General features: G+C 38.5%; 1 protein-coding gene across 1 annotated transcript in view; it reads right to left on the bottom strand.

Moving 5' to 3' along the window:
• Positions 1 to 21123, bottom strand: part of IL31RA (interleukin 31 receptor A) — a 35194-nt gene that overhangs the window by 3893 nt on the left and 10178 nt on the right. Inside the window, exons 4-13 of the mRNA XM_020805541.3 lie at positions 20374 to 20522; positions 18443 to 18606; positions 16889 to 17042; positions 15034 to 15113; positions 11878 to 12091; positions 8044 to 8226; positions 6887 to 6988; positions 6284 to 6433; positions 1695 to 1835; positions 332 to 425 (exon numbers count right to left, since the gene is read on the bottom strand). Of these exons, the coding sequence (XP_020661200.3) occupies positions 332 to 425; positions 1695 to 1835; positions 6284 to 6433; positions 6887 to 6988; positions 8044 to 8226; positions 11878 to 12091; positions 15034 to 15113; positions 16889 to 17042; positions 18443 to 18606; positions 20374 to 20522 (1431 nt within the window). The remainder of the gene's footprint in view (positions 1 to 331; positions 426 to 1694; positions 1836 to 6283; positions 6434 to 6886; positions 6989 to 8043; positions 8227 to 11877; positions 12092 to 15033; positions 15114 to 16888; positions 17043 to 18442; positions 18607 to 20373; positions 20523 to 21123) is intronic.

Raw genomic sequence — 21123 nt, forward strand, 5'->3', positions numbered from 1 at the left:
CAGTGGACCCTCAATTTACAGACGGCTTGACTTACAGACTTTTCGAGTTACAGACTTCTCTGGTTGCAAAATTTAGGTTCGACTTGCAGCCGGAGAATCGACCTACGGACCAAAAAAAACCCAAAGTGGAACAAAACGGAACAAAAACGGCCGGTTACGGATTAATCAGTTTTCAATGCATTGTAGATCAATGGAGACTCGACCTACAGACTTTTTGACCTGCAGCCACTGTTCCAATATAGATTAATTCCGTAAGTAGAGGGTCCACTGTAAACACAGTGCCTTGTTTCATTTCTAAAAACAAATATTCATTTTAGAAATGTTTACTTACTTGTGCCTTTTCACCGCCCCCAATATCCCAACTATTAAGAGGCATAACATGAACAATCCAAGAAGGATGGATATAAGAATAATATCTACCGCACCTAACAAAGAGGGGAGAGGAATGAAAGCACCACTTCAAAAGGACATTCAAACATTTAAAATCATAAATTACACATATTTCATGGATAAATCTCAACAAAATCAACTAGACCTGCTCATACAGAGTTATATTTAAGTTGGCAGTCAAAAATGTCTCTTCCCCCAACAACTGTACAGCAGGCTGGACAGGAGTAGAGAAAACTCGCTTCAGTGGCTCAGCTGAGCAGCCAGCTCCCATCAGGTTTGAGGCCAAATTACACATTACCAAAAGTTGAAATATTTTTTTCCTGAGAAATCAAAGCACAGTTTAGCTCTTCATGAAACAAAACAAGCTAATTGCAAGTTATATAAAGCGAAGAAAACTCTTGCATAAAAAGTGTGTATCTTTTTGCACATTAGGAAGTCTTTTTACTAATAACAGGTTAACCATAATGTGTATTTCAGCCTTCAGTTCCCCACTCCACCCCCCCCCCAGCCAGCAGTCATTCCATCCAAGTGCAGCAGAAAAATAAGGAGTAGGGCTACTCAGCTCAAATGAGTGACTTGCCATTTTAGCCGTTCCTCACTTTGAACTGCTTCAGTGATGAACTGGCCATCAGCTTACAGCTGAGCTGCAGACATTATAGCATTACAGTTACAAAAAATGGGGAGTACAGTAATATCTCACATAGCGTTGCCAGTAAAGTGCACATGTTTCATGTGGCCATTTTGTTGTGCTCAACAGGAATCTGGTCTACTTAAATAGAAGTAAACTGGGCATCTGGGAGACTTGGAAACTAGTCTACCTGCTCTGTGCTGCTTTATTAAAATGACCTTGTTTAGCACCAATTCAGTTAACATTCCATTTTCTTGGAATGTAGCTTCTGCACTAAATGGGGTATTACTATAGAGCAGTGTTGTCCAACCTTGGCCCTCCAGATGTTCTTAGACTACAACTCCCAGAAGCCTTCACCACCACCTCGGCTGGCCAGGATTTCTGGGAGTTGAAGTCCAAGAACATCTGGAGGGCCAAGGTTGGACAACACTGCTATAGAGTATTAAGAATCAGAGCCCGTATTTTTCTGTTTTTCTTTTCCCTCCTTATTTCTTCTTGCTTTTCTGTTTAGTCTTTTTAGACTGGCCATGACAAGTCTTGCTATTAACCTCTAACCTATTATTGCAGACCTTCTACCCAAATACCAAGATATACCATTCATAAATAAAATAAAATAAAATAAATACATGAAAATGGAATCTGTTCAAGGAAAAGTTATTTGCATCGAGTAACACACCCAGTTTAGTGGTGACAAAAACGACTACACTTCCATTTTTTCCACCAGCAACAGTGCTCGCCATCACATGAACTTCATACTTGGTGTTTGCTTGTAAGGACTTCAACTGGTAATGCAGAACATTGGCATTAACAGTTTCTCCTAAGAAGACACAAGTTTCCTGTTAAGTAGTAATCTAGTCCACCGAAATTTAGCAATTACTTCCTTAATGTCCATACAAAAGGAAGGAAAAAAATCATATAGGCTCTAAGGGTATCTGAGATGCTTTTTCTCCACAACAAGAGGACAGAAGTAATACACATGACAAAGTAAAAAAATATTAAATTGGGGCCTACAATATACTTTTGCAGTGTGCCCCTACACCTAGAAGGCAAGTTCTCAACTTCTGGTTCTCCAAGAATATCAGATTTTAATTCCCAGAAATTTCAGTCACTCTGGACAGCAATCAAGGCCTCTGTGAGCTTGAAGTCCAAAATATTTAGAGAGCCAAACACTGAAAACCAAAAACCTAGAACAGTGATTTCCAACTTTTTTTTCACTTGCATACCCCTTGGCAGTCCATTTTCATAAACTACCCTTCATACTGGCAAAATGTTGTGGTTGCTAGACTCACAAGACTGACTGAGGTACCTGCTTCTATATACATTGGTCCTGGAGCAACAGCACTCAAATGTTCATGAAGGGGAGAAGGATAAAAGCTCAGCCTGTGTGGGGCACACCACCGATCATGTGCACTGTAGTCAAATACAGGTCAAATGGAGGGAGGGAGAGCCACTCTGCCACTTGCTATAACATTAAATTAATTTCACAACTTTTGACTTGTATCTTCTCTTGCATTGTTGGCATATGTGCCTTATCCTGTCATTATTCAATTTTTTTCATGTACCCCTAAATGTCCTGGTTCATAGCCCTTGGGGTTACATGTATTCCAGGCTGGGAACCACTGCCCTAGAACATACTTTTCCAGAGCTCCAGAACAGCTTTAAGAAGAACTATCAGTAATTTCTGGGACTGGGGGCAGCAGTAGGTCAGATGGCAGCTTCACAGCTAATGATAAAACAGGATTCTGTATATACAGTACTCATTCTTCACAGCTCTTGAGTTTGCACAGTCAGCATGAACACTCCCCAGCCAATCCCCCCACTCAAAATCTAATTTGCAGGTGAAGAAGTAAAATACTACTCTGGCTAGTTAACAATTAAAAGAAAAAAAATTAGCTCATCAAACCCAACACCACAAACCCAACATCCCTTGACAAGACAAATAAAAACTGAAACCAGAAACCAAAATCGGACTAAAACCTTGACTGACTAAAACCCAAAGCCTCCTTTGTTCAGTCTTGCTCCTAGCAGCAAGGCTGAACAAATAAAAAAATGGATTGTCTGTAGCAATATCATTTCACATCTTTCTTTAGTCCTATAATTAGGGGATTTTAAAAAATAAACACTGTGTAATTATTACTATTGGTAAAAGCATAAAACCATAGTGCAGATTGTGTCTACTATGAACAATGGCCATTTAATTTAAAATACTCCTGATTAACATGCTGCTATTCCACTCTTAGCCACTTCATGGCAACATTACAAAGCATCAGGAACCAGTATTTTGCAGGCAGCCTGTCCTTTTGTCCAGCAGTCGGTCCTACTGCTAGCTTCCATAGCTATTTGTGCAGGGTCACAGGTTAGAAAATAAGGCAGTGCTGGCTCTTCTTCCAATTACTGAGAATGGGAATGGAATCTGTTTACAGCAATGCTAAGTCACTATAAGTGAGATCAATTCATAAGTAACTTTTGTATGTCTTATTATTTGCACATATGTATAGACATAGACAAGGCCAGTCCTTGCATTCTATCACAACAGCTGCAAAGAAAAAGAAAAATATTTATATGGGACAATATGGGAATGAGCACTTAACAAGCTACAGTGGGCAATACTACTATGGGTGGGCATCAAACCCAGGAATACAAATCCACTAAGAACGGGTTAAGGCTAATGTCCAGGAGTGTTCTTTTGGGCCACGATCCCAAACACACCCTTTCTCCCACATAAATTCTTCAGTTTGCTTCTTTAAGGAAACCATAAAGGCCTAATATGTAAAACCTATTAAATTCATAGTCAAGCATAATTTCATGTTTACAGCAGCCTACTAACGCAAAGCAATAATGGCTGAAATCCTGTTGCTTAGCTTAAGAAAGTTAGTAACTTTCATTCCTTTCGTAACCCAGCAAATAGAAAGTCCCTGCTGTGATTCTTGGGGTCACACGTGTGCGCAGCAAGCCACTGTGTCCGTGCAGCCCTGAGAATCATGGTGGTAGCTCTTTATTTGCCAGCTAGGAATGGACTCAAAATTATGAATGTTCATACTCTGAGCAACAGGATTTCAGCCAATATCTGACTGGTGGGCCACATTAACTCAAAAGCTAAAGACAGATTAAAGGTAAAGGTAAAGGTTCCCCTTGACAATTTTTGTCCAGTCGTGTTCGACTCTAAGGGGCGGTGCTCATCCCCGTTTCTAAGCCATAGAGCCAGCGTTTGTCCGAAGACAATCTTCCATGGTCACATGGCCAGTGCGACTTAGACACGGAACGCTGTTACCTTCCCACTGAAGTGCTCCCTATTAATCTACTCGCATTTACATGCTTTCGAACCGCTAGGTTGGCGGGAGCTGGGACAAGCGACGGGCGCTCACTCCGTCACATGGATTCGATCTTACGACTGCTTGGTCTTCTGACCCTGCAGCACAGGCTTCTGTGGTTTAGCCCGCAGCGCCACCACGTCCCGCTAAAGACAGATTGACAGTATCTTAATGCCAACATGTTTGGAACTAAACACTCTTCTGGACAGGTTTTCATGCTGTGTCACAACAAGCCAGAAAAAAAACATATGCCTGAACATTCTCAAAAGTAAAGCTAAAAAGCAGTAACTTTGGCATGGGGCTTGGAAAAATATGAATTGAAGGAAACAGGAAAGGCCCTCACAGAAGAGTTAACTCTTAAAAGCAAGAAAAGAGCTGTGTGGTTAGCCAAGGCCCTTCCTGGCAGCCTTGGGAAATGGATTCTCCTACATTATAACAGGCAAAAACAAATTAAAAATGAAGACAAAACAAAGAAGGCAAAAACACTGTGGCACCTTAAAGACTAACAGCGATGTTTTCATGTAAGCTGAGGAAGTGAACTTTTCCACAGAAGCTCATGTTAAAATACAGCAGTTCGTCTTTAAAGTGTCGCAATGTATTTCTCTTTGTTTTTCATTGTTCTTTTCTTTTTGCTAGACACGTTAGCACAGACGAACATGGCTATCTCTTCTAGAACTCCTGCATTGTAAGAATGGAAGAATCAGAGATAGAGAAGGAAGAGTAGAATCTGTCTCCACACACCACACCACACCCACAACAATATAAGTACCTCTTCCTTGGCATCTGTATTAAAATAATTTGTTTTGATTAAAACAATGAGTTTCCAAGTTTTAACATTGACTTTTTTCCTGTAAGGGAGCAATCTACGCCTGCAAAGGTTCCAGTGAAAAACATCACCAACCTCTGGTGTCACTCTAAATGATCTCCCTTGAAGTCAAAATTTTATATCATCTCACCCTAATGAAGAGTTCTTAAGAACAGAAATGCTTCTCTTATTTGCCACGTTTTAGTGAACCAGCAAAATTCTATCTAAACCAGAACTTTACTTTGAGAGACAGAGCACACAGATATTCTCTTCTATTTGCTGTTCGAAATACTACAATCAGACAATGGGAAGAGCCTTTTCCACAAGACTGCTGCTCATGAAATCACTAGGTATGACTACCAATTCGACTGTCATTGATTTTTCCAATCTAATGTGATACCTAAAATTGATCTCCTGTTTTGAAGGCCATTATTTTCATCTCCCTTCTTTTCTGCTCTAAGACTACAAAGAGGCCTTGCCTTAGGGCAATGAACAGAACTTCAGGGATTCAAGCAGGCTTTGTCTGCAAAGAGCACATAGACTGTAAAATGATATGTCTGATATCTCAGTTCCAGGTAGAATCTAAAAACCTCCATCTGATCTTGGTCTGGTTTCAAGAGCCACAGATATTTGTATTCAAATATACAAATATCCCTCCACAGGTGCAGATAACAAGGGTCCGCCCCCCTGGGGCCAGACCGACCACTCACAATTCTGCTGCTGCCATGGGCTCCACACTCCCTTCTTATTGCTCCAGAGCTTGCGATGGATTAGCCACTCTTCAACCTGGCAGAAAGGCTCATCATCCCACCTTCTGTCAGGAGTGGCTAATCCATCGTGAGCTGGGAATTATGTGTGATTATCTGCATCTGTGGGGGGATATTCGTATATGACTACAAATACTCCCACCTCTAGATATCACATCTGGCCATATTTTTAACTATTTAGCCTAACCCCAAAGTTTACACCCTCTCCATATGATGAAGAGTTCTGGAGAACTCAGAGGCTCACTTTATTTGTAACATTTTAGTGTTCCAAGAAATATTACCCAAACCAGAACGTGGTTTCTACAGTTTGCTCACATGGCTATTTTTAATAAGTGATATCAAGACAATTTTCCAGTTTTCACTTGTTCATATACATACATACCCAGTTCTTTTCCATCTTCCGATTTATAAAATACGGTGTAGCTAATAATAATACCATTTCGTTTTGCTTCTGGAATTTCCTTCCATTTTATAGTAGCTCTGTTTTTATCAATATTTTCTGCTGGTTCAACTGAAGGACCCTCTAATGGAACTAAATCACATAAAAAAATTAAAGCCAATTTTTTTTTTTTTTTTTTTTTTAAAAACCTCTTAGGTATTTCTCATTATCATTCTCTTATCAATCAATCAATCAATCAACCGGCCGACCGACCAATTTCTGGGCAATACTTTCCACATTGTAAAGGTTCTGGTTACCTAATAATGCATTAGCATTTTTAAAAGCAGGGAAACTGAGAGGTTATTTTGTAATTTTCACTTATAAGGCTGCATGAATTATTAAATTACGGTGTTGCTGGAAGGGAGCTTTATAGAACTGAAACCATTGTGATTTATTGGAGAAAGTGAACATTTGTGTAATGTTTCTACAGGATAAATTGAAAACAGACTCGGGAATTTTCAATTTCTCTTAAGTTGTCTTAGAAATTATTCAGGTATGATTGAAGCTCTTAGACTTCAGTATAGAAACAGCTGTTTATATACATACTTCCTTCACGAAAGTAGGTTCTTGTGGAACTTGGAACTTTTATTTCACCATTAAGCAAGGGATACACAGAAATCTTATAACGTTTGAAAGGTATGAAGGCACCTGAAAGAAAACAGAGACATGGAATATCACCATTCTTTCAAAATTAGCAACAAAATCTCTACTGCATGCTCTATATTTTGCACTCACATGACATCATCATCAAGTCTCTTTCTTGGTGACATTTTTCCTCACCCATCTTGAACACTAGTATAAATAAAAATCACTGTAGAGGCCAAACTGAATGTGGGAAGAATTTAAAAGCCATGCAGTATTCATGCACCTATCAATGCTATAGACATTTTTCACTTGTAGAAATCCAAAACATCGCCTCTCCTCTGGCCTCCAAAGCAGAGCCCAGAGGAAGTTTCCGATTAAGCATCTTCTCCAAAGAGACAGCCCTCCAGATTGAGCTCTGATTCAATCCCAGCAACAGCACATGCTGGAAACAAATCAGAGTGGAGTGATGCTACCTGCACCTAAAAAAGAGTAGCCCCTGACAGTGACTGGGGTGTACAGTACTCAACTGCACAGTTCTGCCTAAGTAATTTGAGGAAGAGTCCAGTCCATCTCCTGAACACTGAAATACACACATGTAATTGTGTATGAGACAGACTGGCCTGGAAAGGGCTCCCATTTGGATAGAAATGTTGGTGGCACAGGGAATGAAGAGTGTAGAATGTGGAGAATCCCTGTGACGTGCACAAGCAGGCTGATATTTGCTAAAATAGTGGCCTTATTCAGTCAGTTGCTTTGAAGTCAGACAAACAGGAGTCCCTAAAAGAGTCAGAATTTACAACAGAATAAAGTCATGATAAACAATTTAAAAAGCCAATAATCTCAGAGAAGACCCGGATGCATCATCCCAGTGCAAATTACTTCAGAAGATTACAACAATGAAGAATGGAATTACATGCTAAAGCACTGAATTCAGGTACTTCCTAAAGCACTGAGTGCAGATATACAGGAATGCACTCCCGACAATGAAGGAAAAAATCGTGATGAAACATCAAAGTATTATAGGGAAGAGAATACAAAAGAGATAGATACATTAAGTTTAAAATACAAAAACTATAAACTCCACCGATCTTACCAGATACAATTTTTTAAACACTTGCCTTTGGGAAATGTCCATTTTGTAACATTTGTTATCTTTTGCCATGAGCGTTTGTAGGAGTTTGGCTCCAGGTCATTATACCATTCTATAACGTAACCATTTATATCTAAATCGGATGGCTCCCATTCCAAAATTATTTGTTCATTTAAAGCAGATGCATTCAAAGTTACAATCCTTTGATGATCTAAGGAAAAAAAATGTCTGTATTAACATGAATCTTTAATTAAACGAACACCAGCAATTTAATTGCAAATTAATGTACGTAACTGAGACAGTCTATAAATTCTGATTTATCACAAAATGGCAGAAGAAAGCAGAAAGTTGTGCATTAATAGTTAAAACAAACTAAGAAACATTTTAGACTTGTCTACTTATGGAAAACATGGGGAAATGATGGTGTAACCACACAGGCAAAAGTTCTGCACCATTTGGCCAAAGTTGGTGATGCTTTGACCCAAGTGACAGGAGGGCTTACTAGAGCCTGAGTCTAGCCTTTAACTTAAAAAATTCTAAAAACACTTCTCTTGGGGAGATATTTCACACCCACTTGAAACCAACATTCCTGCTATAGCTTTTTTCCTGGAGCATTTTCTTTTCATGTAATGGAGTGCTAATGAGAAGGTTACAACCAAAGCACTAGTTTCTGCCCATCACAAGAAAATGCAGAATAATGCCCTCCCCCTGAAAAGCCTTTAGGAGAGATAAAAATGCATTTAGTAGAGACAGAAAGTCTTGGGAAGGCATGAACTTACCTCTTCTGTTACCAAGACAACTATTGCATTGTATAGACCATGTTTTCCAACCTAGGGTTCATAAAGTGTTTTTGGAGGGCTCAGGGGTTGCCTTTTACGTGTTGTAGCCATTGTTAAATAATTTCTTCCTTGAGCTTTCAGAGTGAGATATTAAACTTAATAAACAAGCCCTTTGGTGGGAGAAAGAAATGTTTTCTTTCTAAGAAGGGATGATTTTACCCCCTTAAAATGCATTTTTATGCAAAAGTGGTGGGGTGGGGTGGTGACAAGGTACATGACTATTATAAAGGGGGGTCTGGAACTTCAAAAAGGATGAGAAGCACTGGTATAGACAGTGGAAAATATACTGAAACAATCAGTGATGAAACAAGTACTTTCAGAGACAAGAACACCCAGCTGGACAAACCATATTACAGTACAGTGGGGTCTTGACTTGAGAACTTAATCCGCATTGGAAGGCGGTTCTCAAGTCAAAAAGTTCTCAGGTCAAATCTGCATTTCCCATAGGAATGCATTGAAAACCATTTGATCTGTATCTGCTCTTTTCCGTCCATAGAAACTAATGGGAAGCTGCTATTCCGCCTTCGACCACCAGAGGGGGATATTTTGTTTCTTTTTTTCTTAGGTCAAGAAAGGTTCAGGGAAGGCAGGGAAAATACAGTCCAGGCAGTCTGAAGACTCCCAATCCACTCTCTAAACGCTGGGAGGAGTGAGGAAGCAGACAGGCACCCTTTTCACTGGCCAACAGTTAACTGAAAGTTCAAATTTTGCACTTTCCCTGCCTCCCACGTGCTTTTTTTTCAGTTCTTAACTCAAATCTAAGTATGTAAGTCAAGTCAATATTTTCCTATGAGAGTGGTTCCTAAGTCAAATTGTTCTTAACTCAAGCCATTCTTAAGTCAAGACCCCACTGTATCTTGATCAGTCTTTAGCAGCCTGGCGTCTTACAGATGCACTGGCCATGATATCTATGAATGACTGGGATTCATTGTAGGTATCCTTCAGTCTCAAGAGACTATGGTGACATGCTCTGACAGAGGTCTTGTGTGGAATAGCGTCTAGTGTGGCTGAGAAGGTCAATTCGAGAGTCACAATCCCTTCCACACTGAAGACGAATACAGTCTGTCCCCTGTCCAGATCCCTAATTTTGCTGGTTTCAGGACTGCCTCTTTGCCTTGGCCTGCTGGACAAGGGTCTCTTCAAAACTGTAGTATGTAGACTGGGATTGTAATATAACATATCAAGAGGGCATCAAGCTGGTTGGTCTGTATTTTATCATAGAGACTTCAGAAATAAATAACAAACTATCGAAACTGCACAACATTGCCCTTGCAAACAGGGGCTCAGATTGGTGACAGATGCTGGGGCCAACATTTCCTGATCTTGTATGCATGCAGCCATCTGTGCTTATTTAGTAGTAGAGGAAACATCTGTGTGCATATAGATACCTGGTTCCAAATCTTGTTGCTAAAACCTGTTATGAGCCAAGTCCTGCCACCACACAATGTGGCTCAAATGGACCTGGGAATGGACAAAACACCCTACGATATTTCTCTTGTGCCTAAGTTTGTAAGCTATAACTCTTTCTTGCAATATTTTGATGTTACTATCAATCAGATAAACAATTTGCTGTGCACAGACTAAAGTAACTTACTGATAAGGAGTAATAAATGGAAAGTTTTTCTAGTGATCCTGTGTGCAGTCACGCTGATAAAATTCTGCATCTACACAAAGTAACTTCAAAAACTACTAAAACTTTTTTGAAAGATAGGCAAGAGTTCATTTTCCTGCTGCAGGGAAAAACATTTTTTTTTAAGTCTGCAAAATCACTTTTTCAAAAAAGTAACTGGTTATGTATCTTGTTGCAAAGCCCAGGAAAAATGAATTCATTGTCATTAGCACTGCAGGAACTTTTTACTTAACTTGTTTCATTATTTGTTACATTGCTCATAACCCTGTTTTGGTAGAGGTGATCTTAGGACTGATCAAAACAATGGCATAACATCTGAATTTTTCTGCTAATAATGCCTTTAAAAAATACCCACCCACTACCAAAACCTTGCTACAGGTTATTGCAAGTGCAATAATCCAAATAAGGAGGTGTGTTTGGACCGTATAAAGAGAAATCAGAGGCTTTCAACCAGAATGTGAGGAGCAAATGAGGAGTAAAAGAAGGAGGCTCTATTCCAGCTCTCAGCAACCGACAATGTAGATGACACTGCAAAGTAATGGCAGCATTTCTCCTTTCCTTTTTCTGGAGGGGAACTGAACTGATTGGCCAAAACCCTATGATGCTTAAAATGCTTTGGAACTTTGATTAAAGAACCACAGAAGCCGAACAAACCTATGGGTCAGAACACCATACCCCAATCAAAGAAACAAATCCCAAGTCTTTGGCAGCCCAAGCAATAACAGTGCTTTGGTTGTGAAGCAAGCCCTTGCATCAGACACCGTTTCCTGTAATACATCTTGAAGCAATAGGGACGGATTGCACCAGGACCACTCAGTGAATTTCAGGCAGTGTTGACATGAGTCTCTACCATGTTCCTCTTGCTAGGGTCTCATGCCAGACAGAGACGGGTGACAGCAGTAGTTTGTCACTGTTCAGGAAACCGTTTTTAAAACATGGTAATAAAGAGACATCCTCCCATACTTAGAATTCAGAGACAGAAGACCCAAGGACAAAGAAAACACAAGTAATTCCAAGAAGAAGGAAGAACAAAAGCATACTAAAAAGAAAAGAAACTTGACTAAATCACTACCGAGAAAGAAGAGATACCAAGTGTGACAATGTTCTCTGAAACTACAAAAGCTGTAGTCTTTAGACAAGAACTGAGCAAGAAGACAGCCATTCCACCTCAGAGGTCACAGACTCTCTAGGACCTACACTGCAGAACAACCTTCTTCCTGCCCTAGACCAGGGAGGCATTGCCCCCAATGGTTGTGTGAAACTGTAATGAGCATTATTGTCCTTCCCATACTTTTGCAGATTCTTAACGTAAATTACATTTTTGTCAACTTCTTTGTAACATGAAAAACAAAGAAAGGAATGAAAACCACACAGAGCGACTGCACAGACTCACCCGTGTGTTCTTCAGATACTGAGGGGATTTTCACAGTAGCCACAGGAGACTCTCCAGTTACATTGAAAGCAGCAACACTGATCACATAGGCTTCCTCTGTCAGGTGGAGAGTGAAAGTGTTGCCCTTTGTATGTTCAAAATAGGTGTTGTTTTCTGTGGAGTACCTTATTTCATAATTATTCATTTTTCCTGAACATTGGAATTCTTCATTTTCCTGGTGAGGGAGGAATAATCAATCGATTTTAGCATTCAAAGAAGAAAATTATGGCTTTAACCCTTCATGCACTTGCTAAACGCACTGTGATTTACTTTTCGGTAATATTGTTATGTTCTGTCAAGTACGAGCTGACTTATAGTGATGCTAATAAGGCTTTCAGAGTATATGATACATTTAAAGAGTGGTTTTACCCAGTGGTTCTTAACCTTTGTTACTCAGATGCTTTTGAACTGCAACTCCCAGAAACCCCAGTCAGGACAGCTGGTGGTGAAGGCTTCTGGGAGTTGCAGTCCAAAACTCCTGAGTAACCCAAGGTTAAGAACCAGTGGTTTTACCAATTCCACATCCCCAGGGAGCTTCTTTAGCTGAGCGGGGATTTGAACCCAGACCTCCTGAGTCCCAGTCCGTCACTCTATTCATACACCACACTGGTTATCCATCAATTACATACATAATAATCCTGATGAAAGCTAACATGTCATTTTCACAAACAAATAGAACTGTGACACAGGAATGTCTTCTCTCGTAAAGTTCGACATATCCCATAACGATTAAAATATTACACCATGACATTTTGTTGTTGAATATAGGATGCTTCTAGTGCTGGAGTGGGGAAAGATCGGCCTTTGGGCTATGTGCAGACCTCCAAGGTTCTTTTTGTGGCCCACCAAAAATAAAAACACAAATCCAAGGGAAGCATGTATGTGAAACAGATGTCTTTTTTTTAATTTTATTTTTAACATAAAGGAAAGTAACAAATAACAATATTAAATTAAAATACAAACTCAATGGTGACTGCACACAATACACATTAAACATTTCCCACCTGTGGCACTTTCACTCTTGGGACTAGGTGACCAATAATATCAATTTGTAACACTCTTCAACCCATTCCTCTCCGAAAATACATTGTTTTGCTGCCATATAGCCCTTCCCCCTTTGAAAAGACATATTCCAAGTATAAATTCCATACCTCTTTGAAATCATTAGACTTTACCATTCCTCTTTTTGTTTTCGTTTCCAATGTTAGCTTATCCTTGATTGCTAAACTCCACATTTCTTTATACCAATCTTCAAGATTAACTTGTTTATTGCTTTTCCTATTCTTTGCAAATATTAATCTTGCTAATGTAACCAACATAACAACTAACTCTTTCTGATATTTTTTCAAATGATCATTCTTAATTATGTTCAAGAGGGCAATAATTGGCGATACCTGAATATCGCATCCAATAATTAATTTAATTTCTTTAAAAACCAGTGGCCCTTCTTTCTTTCTTTTTTCACACATCCACCACATTTTCATTGCAAAAAAACAGCTTCCCCCCTCCAGGTTTTGCAAGGAAAATGCAGGGAGGAAGTAGGAATCGCTTCCCCCCTGCATTTTCTTTGCAAAACCTGGAAGCAGAAAGCTGCTTTTTGCAACAAAAATGTAGGGGGAAAGCAGAAACCACTCTCCCCTTGCATTTTCTTTGCAAAACATGGAGGGGGGAGCTGCTTTTTGCAATAAAAATGTAGGGAGAAGGCAGAAATCACTTTCCCCCTGCATTTCTTTGCAAAACCTGGAGGCAGAAAGCTGCTTTTTGAAACAAAAATGTAGGGAGAAAGTGGAAATCGCTTTCCCCCTCCATTTTTTTTTTCTTGCAAAAGAGGGGGAAACAGGGATCAAAGCACTTTGATCCCTCCACCCCTCCTTACTTCTATAAAATGAACCTCAATTTTTCCTTCAGTTATTTTAGGGGAAAGTGTCATTTTATACACAGAAAAATACGGTCTATTTCTCCGATCTTTATTGGGAGCATCCAAAATACAAAGTTCAGTTTAGAGATAATCTTCATTTTACATAAATGCTATTCTATCAAACCAAGACAATTTTAATTTTTGATACTGATTTACCTGTTCATTAATTTCTTTCTTCAATTTGTCCATATCTAGTTTAATTATATATTTTAAATTACATGTAATACAAATTCCTAAATATTTATTACACTTTCTATACTTTCTTAAATTCCTTTTTCAGTTCCTTCTTGTCTGCTTCTGAATGATTTAATAAAATACATTTGGATTTCTCCCAATTCACTTTTAAACCAGTTATTTCTTCAAATAAATTTATACGTTTTCTAATTTTCTGAAATGTTTCTTTTGGGTGTTTATTTATTAAAAATGTGTCATCTGGAAACAAGTTTATATTCTCTTCTTCTCTAGTATCTATGCCATTAGTTAAACAACCATTTCTGATTACTTGTGCCTGCACTTCTATTACCAATGTGAATAGGACTGGAGATACAGGGCAACCTTGTTTTGTTCCTTAGCCTAGGAATATTGATTCAGTCATACCATCGTTTATTATTATTTTTGCAAAGTTCTGTGAGTATAGTTGTTGTATTATTTGTCTAAGCTGAGTGCCAAGTCCAATCTGTTTAATCAAGAGTTTTAATGCATCCCATTCAACTGAATCTAAAGCTTTGAAAATGTCTAGGGATATCACTCCTACTTTACATTTTGTACTTTCATGTTTTGCAGTCAATGTTGTATGTATTTCAACCAACTTGTAATCCTTTTTATGTACTTTCTCATTTTCAGGAAAATCAAAGAAACTTTTGGACAGAATTCTGTGAAAGAAACAAACCAATGGCAGTGTTTGGTCTACTTGTATTTACCAAGCAAATATTAACCTAATTTTAACTGATGGGAAAAAATTATTTGCTAGGGAAATCTCTTCAGAAATCAGAGTAATCACAGATTATGGCTTCTAATTATAAAGCTGCAAAGTATCCCAGCAACTCTCCAAAATGAAAATTCTATTTTTTTTTCAAGGAGTAAGCCCTGGAAGCAAGTATACCCAAAAATATACAAGCATCAAACTGCACAGTACCTTCTCTACTTGAATATTAAACCAGAAAAAATTACAATGTCAGAATGTCCAGTGTTTTACTCACCTTCCACAAAAGATGTACTGTTCGGTTCCCACTAGAGGGATGCAGTTCAATTACTCTCCACAAGTCTACTTTCAAAGGATCTTAATAAATTAAGAAAAACTGAATTAAGAGCATTAAAGCAAAATATTTGAGCAGCTCCAACAGCCCTACCAAATGGCTACCACTGCACCGCTGCTGCTTGTATCGATGTAGAGGGGTTAGACCTCTGTCTTCTTTCAGCAACAAGCAGAAATACATCACAACAAGAAAAGGACACACACAGTTAAGCAGGTCCTTTACCAATCAGTACCCATTAGTAACTCCTTCAGCAACTATAAGCATTATGGAACTTCATGACTGATTATTCAACAAAACATTTTCTTCAGATCATACTGAATAAAATAACAGGGACCAAAAACAATCAATGCCAGCCCCATCTCTCATTAATATATTTAGATTGAAGGCTGTAGCCAATAATACTTGTATAATGTGCAGAAATGATTTCTCACACAAACCAAAGGCAAAAATTCCACCTATGCAGAACTGTGCCAGTTCTGTACCAGTTCTGCAACTACCACTGCTTTAAGAAACAAAAATGTTTAACTACTGTATAAGAAAAAAATATATAAACACTGGCAAATTCAGTACATGTCTATTACATACTAAAAAAGAGACTTCAGATACAGCCAACATAGATGTATGTTACTATAACATTATTACAGGCCAACCCCAACCCCCAAAACACTCTTCATATCAGATTCTCTGTATCACTGAGTCCTGCATACCTGTGCATAGAATGTGAGTACTCTACATAATCTTCAAAGCCGAGCAGGGACAAATAGCCTACATTTTTTTAAAAAAAATCACTGCTACAAAGTGCAAATAAGGGAGATGTATTCTTTCTAGCTACAAGTGTTCTGGGCAAGTTTAACAGTATAGCTGTGTGATCACCAGATTAATCAACTACAGTAAATAACTCCCAAATATCCATCCCCACAGAAAGGTACATATAAAATTCTGATATATATCCAATATGTAATTTAGATCACGTATGTTGCATTTTGCATTAAGGCAAAGCAAAGCAAAGCAAAGCGTGCTGCTTATATACCGCCCCATAGCGCTTCAAGCACTCTCTGGGCAGTTTACAATTTAATTATGCAGGCTACACATTCCGCCCCCCCCCCCCAGCGAGCTGGGTACTCATTTTACCGACCTCGGAAGGATAGAAGGCTGAGTCAACCTTGAGCCGGCTACCTGGGATTTGAACCCCAGGTCGTGAGCACAGTTTTAGCTGCAGTACAGCGGTTTAACCACTGCGCCACGAGGCTCCAGTGGCACTGTATCTCTTATTTAATTAAACCAATAACAAACATTAAAATCTTCAGAAAAAACAGCACCAACATTATTTCACTTTGTTGTCTTTTTATTTCTAGAGTTTTTAGATATTTGCCCTTCTATTCCATCTCCGCTGCTTCCTAAGATTTACAGTATCTTCCTTTGAATGTGCTTGCCTTGTGAATCAGTAAAGTATATACAGACACACTTTTTGATTAAAAATGCCTTCTTTATATCACAATAAAGGAGTCCTGAAAACTCCTTTATTGTGATATATTCCTACTGTTGCCTCACCCATCATGGTTATGTTAACTATAAATACAAACATGCACACATATACCTCTAAAAATGATTAAGACTAAAATAAAAAAAAATTGCTGCTAAAAGACACGTCCCTCCCAAAAGAAGAAAATATCCACAGAAGAGACAGCAATATATAATTTTGGTCTTAAAATACAACAAATGGCTCTAATACAGTAAAAATTCATTCCTGACCATAAAAGACTCATTGAAAGCTTATATGTACGTATCATTTCCTTGCCTGGTTCTTCTGTTGTTCCTGTTTTCACATTACTCCATTCACTCCAGAACTTTGATCCGTTAAGATGGCACCGAACAGCAACAGTATAATTTGTACAATGTAATAGATTTGTGAGATTAATGGATGTCTGGTTTCCAGGGACAAACATCGTACTCTGAAAATGCAAAGTTACGGATTAAAGAGTGTAACTATAATCCTGTCTCCACCATCTATCATCAAAAGCATTCAATTTCTTTTCTTGACAATTTACAGGAAGGAAACATAACTTGAATTATTGCCTCCTGCACTGAAAAACTTACCAATGTCTACAACTTGCCAGAAATATCTGATTTGATTAATTACAAGCATTCTGGTATGGTTTGGGAGTAGCTCTGTAACAGACAAAAAAGCTCTACAGAGAACCATTAAAATTGCCCAGAATATCATCGGGCTCCAGCTATCAACCCTGGACGTCATTTTCACAGCCCACTGTATGAGGAAGTCACACAGCATCCTGAGAGACTCTTCCCATCCTGCTTACAACTTTTTTGAACTGTTGCCGCCTGGCAGAAGATATAGAACAATTAAGACTCAGATCACACTTTTTCTGAATAGTTTTTATCCCCAGAGCTATAATTGCACTTAATAATGAGCTTAAAGACCACCAGTAGTGAATAGTTGGACAGTGCTACTTAGCCTGTGGTGTAGATGTTTGTATTCTTAGTGGGGGATTTTTAGTGGGTGGGGAGTGTTTCAACAAATGGGTTGAATTGCTTTTCCTTCTCATCCTGTAATGAGTGAATGATACTCAAGCAGTTATAGTCATGCAACTCACACAACTGCATCTAAGAAAGAGGATTCCACAGCAATTCTTGCAATTGTGATCAACCCAAATATATCTGCCAATACAATAAGAATAACTAATTAACAAAAAAAACATTTAGTAATGACAGTCATGTTCTGGACTGATTGTGAAGCTGTACAACATCAGTTATAGAATAGAATAGAATAGAATAGAATAGAATAGAATAGAATAGAATAGAATAGAATAGAATAGAATAGAATAGAATAGAATAACACTTTATTGTCATTGCATGTGCAACAAAATCACCAGAGTGCTACCCAGACATCACTCATTCAGCTAAAACTCCATGTAAACTCCTTACAAAATTCCAACATAATACAATCGCAACAAAAAACATTGCCACACAACTCTACAATAAAGTCAGATTAAATCTTAACTGAATTTAGCAAAGTCCTCGCTCTTGGATAAAAACTGTTTCTAAATCTATTTGTCCTTGTTAATTGGGGGAATCATCCATTCTGGCACCAAGACGATAGCCAGTGAGATCTTCTTCCATGTAGCTGTCTTATTAGGAGACTTCAAACTTTTTCAAAAGTGAGCAAAAAAAAATATTTTTTCTACTTTACTGAAACATGCCAAATGCTATAACAGACAATTTCTGTTATAGCATATCATTTATGTGTTATAGCATATCATTTATTATAGATTATGTATTTTTCCAGTAGTTATTTGATGTATAAAAATTGCAGTGCTATAAAGATTTAGGTTACCGAGTGATTTTTTGTAGTCGCTGTGTATCGAATTTCGTACTGTCTATCAGCAACATACTTCGTACTTCGTGGTAACTTCTGAGGGCCTGTCCAGGAAACTCTTAGCATTTGCTTCATCCCTGGAACTGGTTCTAATTCATTTAGCTGAGGAGGATCAGGTTTCACTGAAATTTTTTGAAAAAAAGTATTACACTTACAAATGATGAATGCACAATTTTACTTTCAATTTACTAGGGACAACAAAAGGAACTCTGCTATATACAGGACGTGCCATTTCCTCAATATATAAGGAACCAAACATCTCTCCACAGTGGAAGTCTTTCTTTCATATTATATTGTTACGCCTCTTCAGACCTACAAGCGGCTTATAACAATTTGAAATAGTTGTAAGTCAGCAACAAAATCATTAACGATCCCACTTCCCCAAATAAGGACACACAAACTGCAAGAACAGTAAAGGTAAAATAAAAATAATCGGTGGGATGAGGCAAACATCCCCAGGGCATGACTTTCAGAACTGGGATGCTTTCCAGAAAAGGACCAACAATGCTCATTGCTGGCCTCTCCACTATAGGGCACAAGGGTGAAGAGGACGATGTCATTAATAAAACTTAATTGACATGCAAACAACCACAACCAAGATTCTTATTGCTGGTTTACTTTCTATTTTATCTGTAAGTTAACGTAATGAAATATAACCTCACAAATCTATAGTTAAATTTCCTGAAACATCTTAGAAACCAAATGAATCTAGAAATCTGCTGGTATAAATTATTGCCTTCTATCTCACTGCAGAATTAAGAGAAAAGAACCTATCTTATACAAGGTCAGGCTATTTCTCCAGAAACTATTCTCTCAGATTAGCAACAGCTCTTAGGTCTTTCATACCACTTACAGTATTTTCTAATCCCTCTAACTGGAGATGACAGAGATGTAATCTGCAGGCTCATTAAACATAAGGCTTTACATCTGGATCTGCCTGCAGACTTGTTCGTTCGTTTAGTCGTTTAGTCGTGTCCGACTCTTCGTGACCCCATGGACCATAGCACGCCAGGCCCTCCTATCTTCCACTGCCTCCCGGAGTTGGGTCAGATTCATGTTGGTTACTTCGGTGACACTGTCCAACCATCTCATCCTCTGTCGTCCCCTTCTTTTCTTGCCTTCACACTTTCCCAACATTAAGGTCTTTTCCAGGGAGTCTTCTCTTCTCATGAGATGACCAAAGTATTGGAGCCTCAGCTTCAGGATCTGTCCTTCCAGTGATCACTCAGGGTTGATTTCCTTTAGAATTCATGGATTGCTGCCTTGTCCTGGTGAAGGGGCTTGAGTAACTCAGAGAAGCTATGGGCTATGCCGTGCAGGGCCACCCAAGACGGACAGGTCATAGTGGAGAGTTCCGACTAAACGCAATCCACCTGGAGTAGGAACCGGCAATTCCACTCCAAATTCCACTCCAGTATCTTTGCCAAGAAAACCCCATGATCAGAAACAAAAGGCCTGCAGACTACTGCATACCAAAAGAAATCTTTCATATCAGCTGTGATGGGGAGATAACAAAGGTGATATATAGAAAAAAGGCCAATTTGTGAATTGTCATAGTCAATGTTCCCTCTAATTCTCCAGAGCAATGTGTGGAGGCTCCACCTCTTTTGCATGGAGTTCCAGATGTAAATGGAAGCAAACGGGGGGATACACACGCTTGGCTACACATACCTGATGCAGCGGCACCTGCGGCTTCAAGGGAACATTGGTTATAGTGCATATTAAAACACTGAGTAGGAATAATTAAGATCAAATCTCTTCAAAATCCATACTTAATCTTCTGTGCAACAAACATTTATGTTTTGCACTTAACAAAACTTGAGTAAGAACTAACAGACCAAGCACATCATAATGGACTATATTTCCTCAAATTGTTGCTAGAAACTTACAAATTTCTGCAGAGTGAAAGTGTGTACACTTTGATGTTCCAAAGGGATCTGGTGCCTTCAGGTAGATGCAGTAAGACGACAATAAGGGAACATCATGAAATGTACATGAATAATTTGTCAATATTCTTTCATCCTGGACTCCAGCATCACTATCAAAAAATACAAAAGAAAAGATGTAAATCAGTAAGCATTTACATTCGAAAAAGAGAAACAGTTAGCATTTAAATCTAGAAAGAAATTTAGGAGAACTCCTTCCATCGAATGTACTTTTAATTAGCTATAATGATTAAAGATTAAGCATTTTCAGATCTCACAGGCTATAATGGGAGAGATTTAAAGCAATTGTTCTCTATGCTAGAAAAATTAATTAAGGTAAATGAAAACATGCAGAAGCAGAGCTATATACAATTGCCAAAACAATTGTGAGATTAATGCATCTTTCCTTTAAATATGGACATCAGTTGTGTCCATTCCACTGCTATGCTCGAGTCAAACAGGTTTCACAGGTTTTTGAAGTATAAATGACACATCCCAGTCAACAGGTACTGAACAATACCTGCCAACCAGTAAGTGCACCTAAACAGGTATCTCCTACGGAAAAAGACACAAATGCAATGGAAAGAGATACAGTGCAATGAAGATAGATTCAGGTATTTATTTAGGTATTTATTTGTATCAAAGTGTTGCACAATTTAAAATTATGAGCATACATTAAATATAGATAAAATTTAAAGCAATTAAAAAAATTAT

The sequence above is a fragment of the Pogona vitticeps genome, chromosome 2 (assembly GCF_051106095.1).
Source record: "Pogona vitticeps strain Pit_001003342236 chromosome 2, PviZW2.1, whole genome shotgun sequence".
In the NCBI taxonomy this organism is placed as follows: domain Eukaryota; kingdom Metazoa; phylum Chordata; class Lepidosauria; order Squamata; family Agamidae; genus Pogona; species Pogona vitticeps.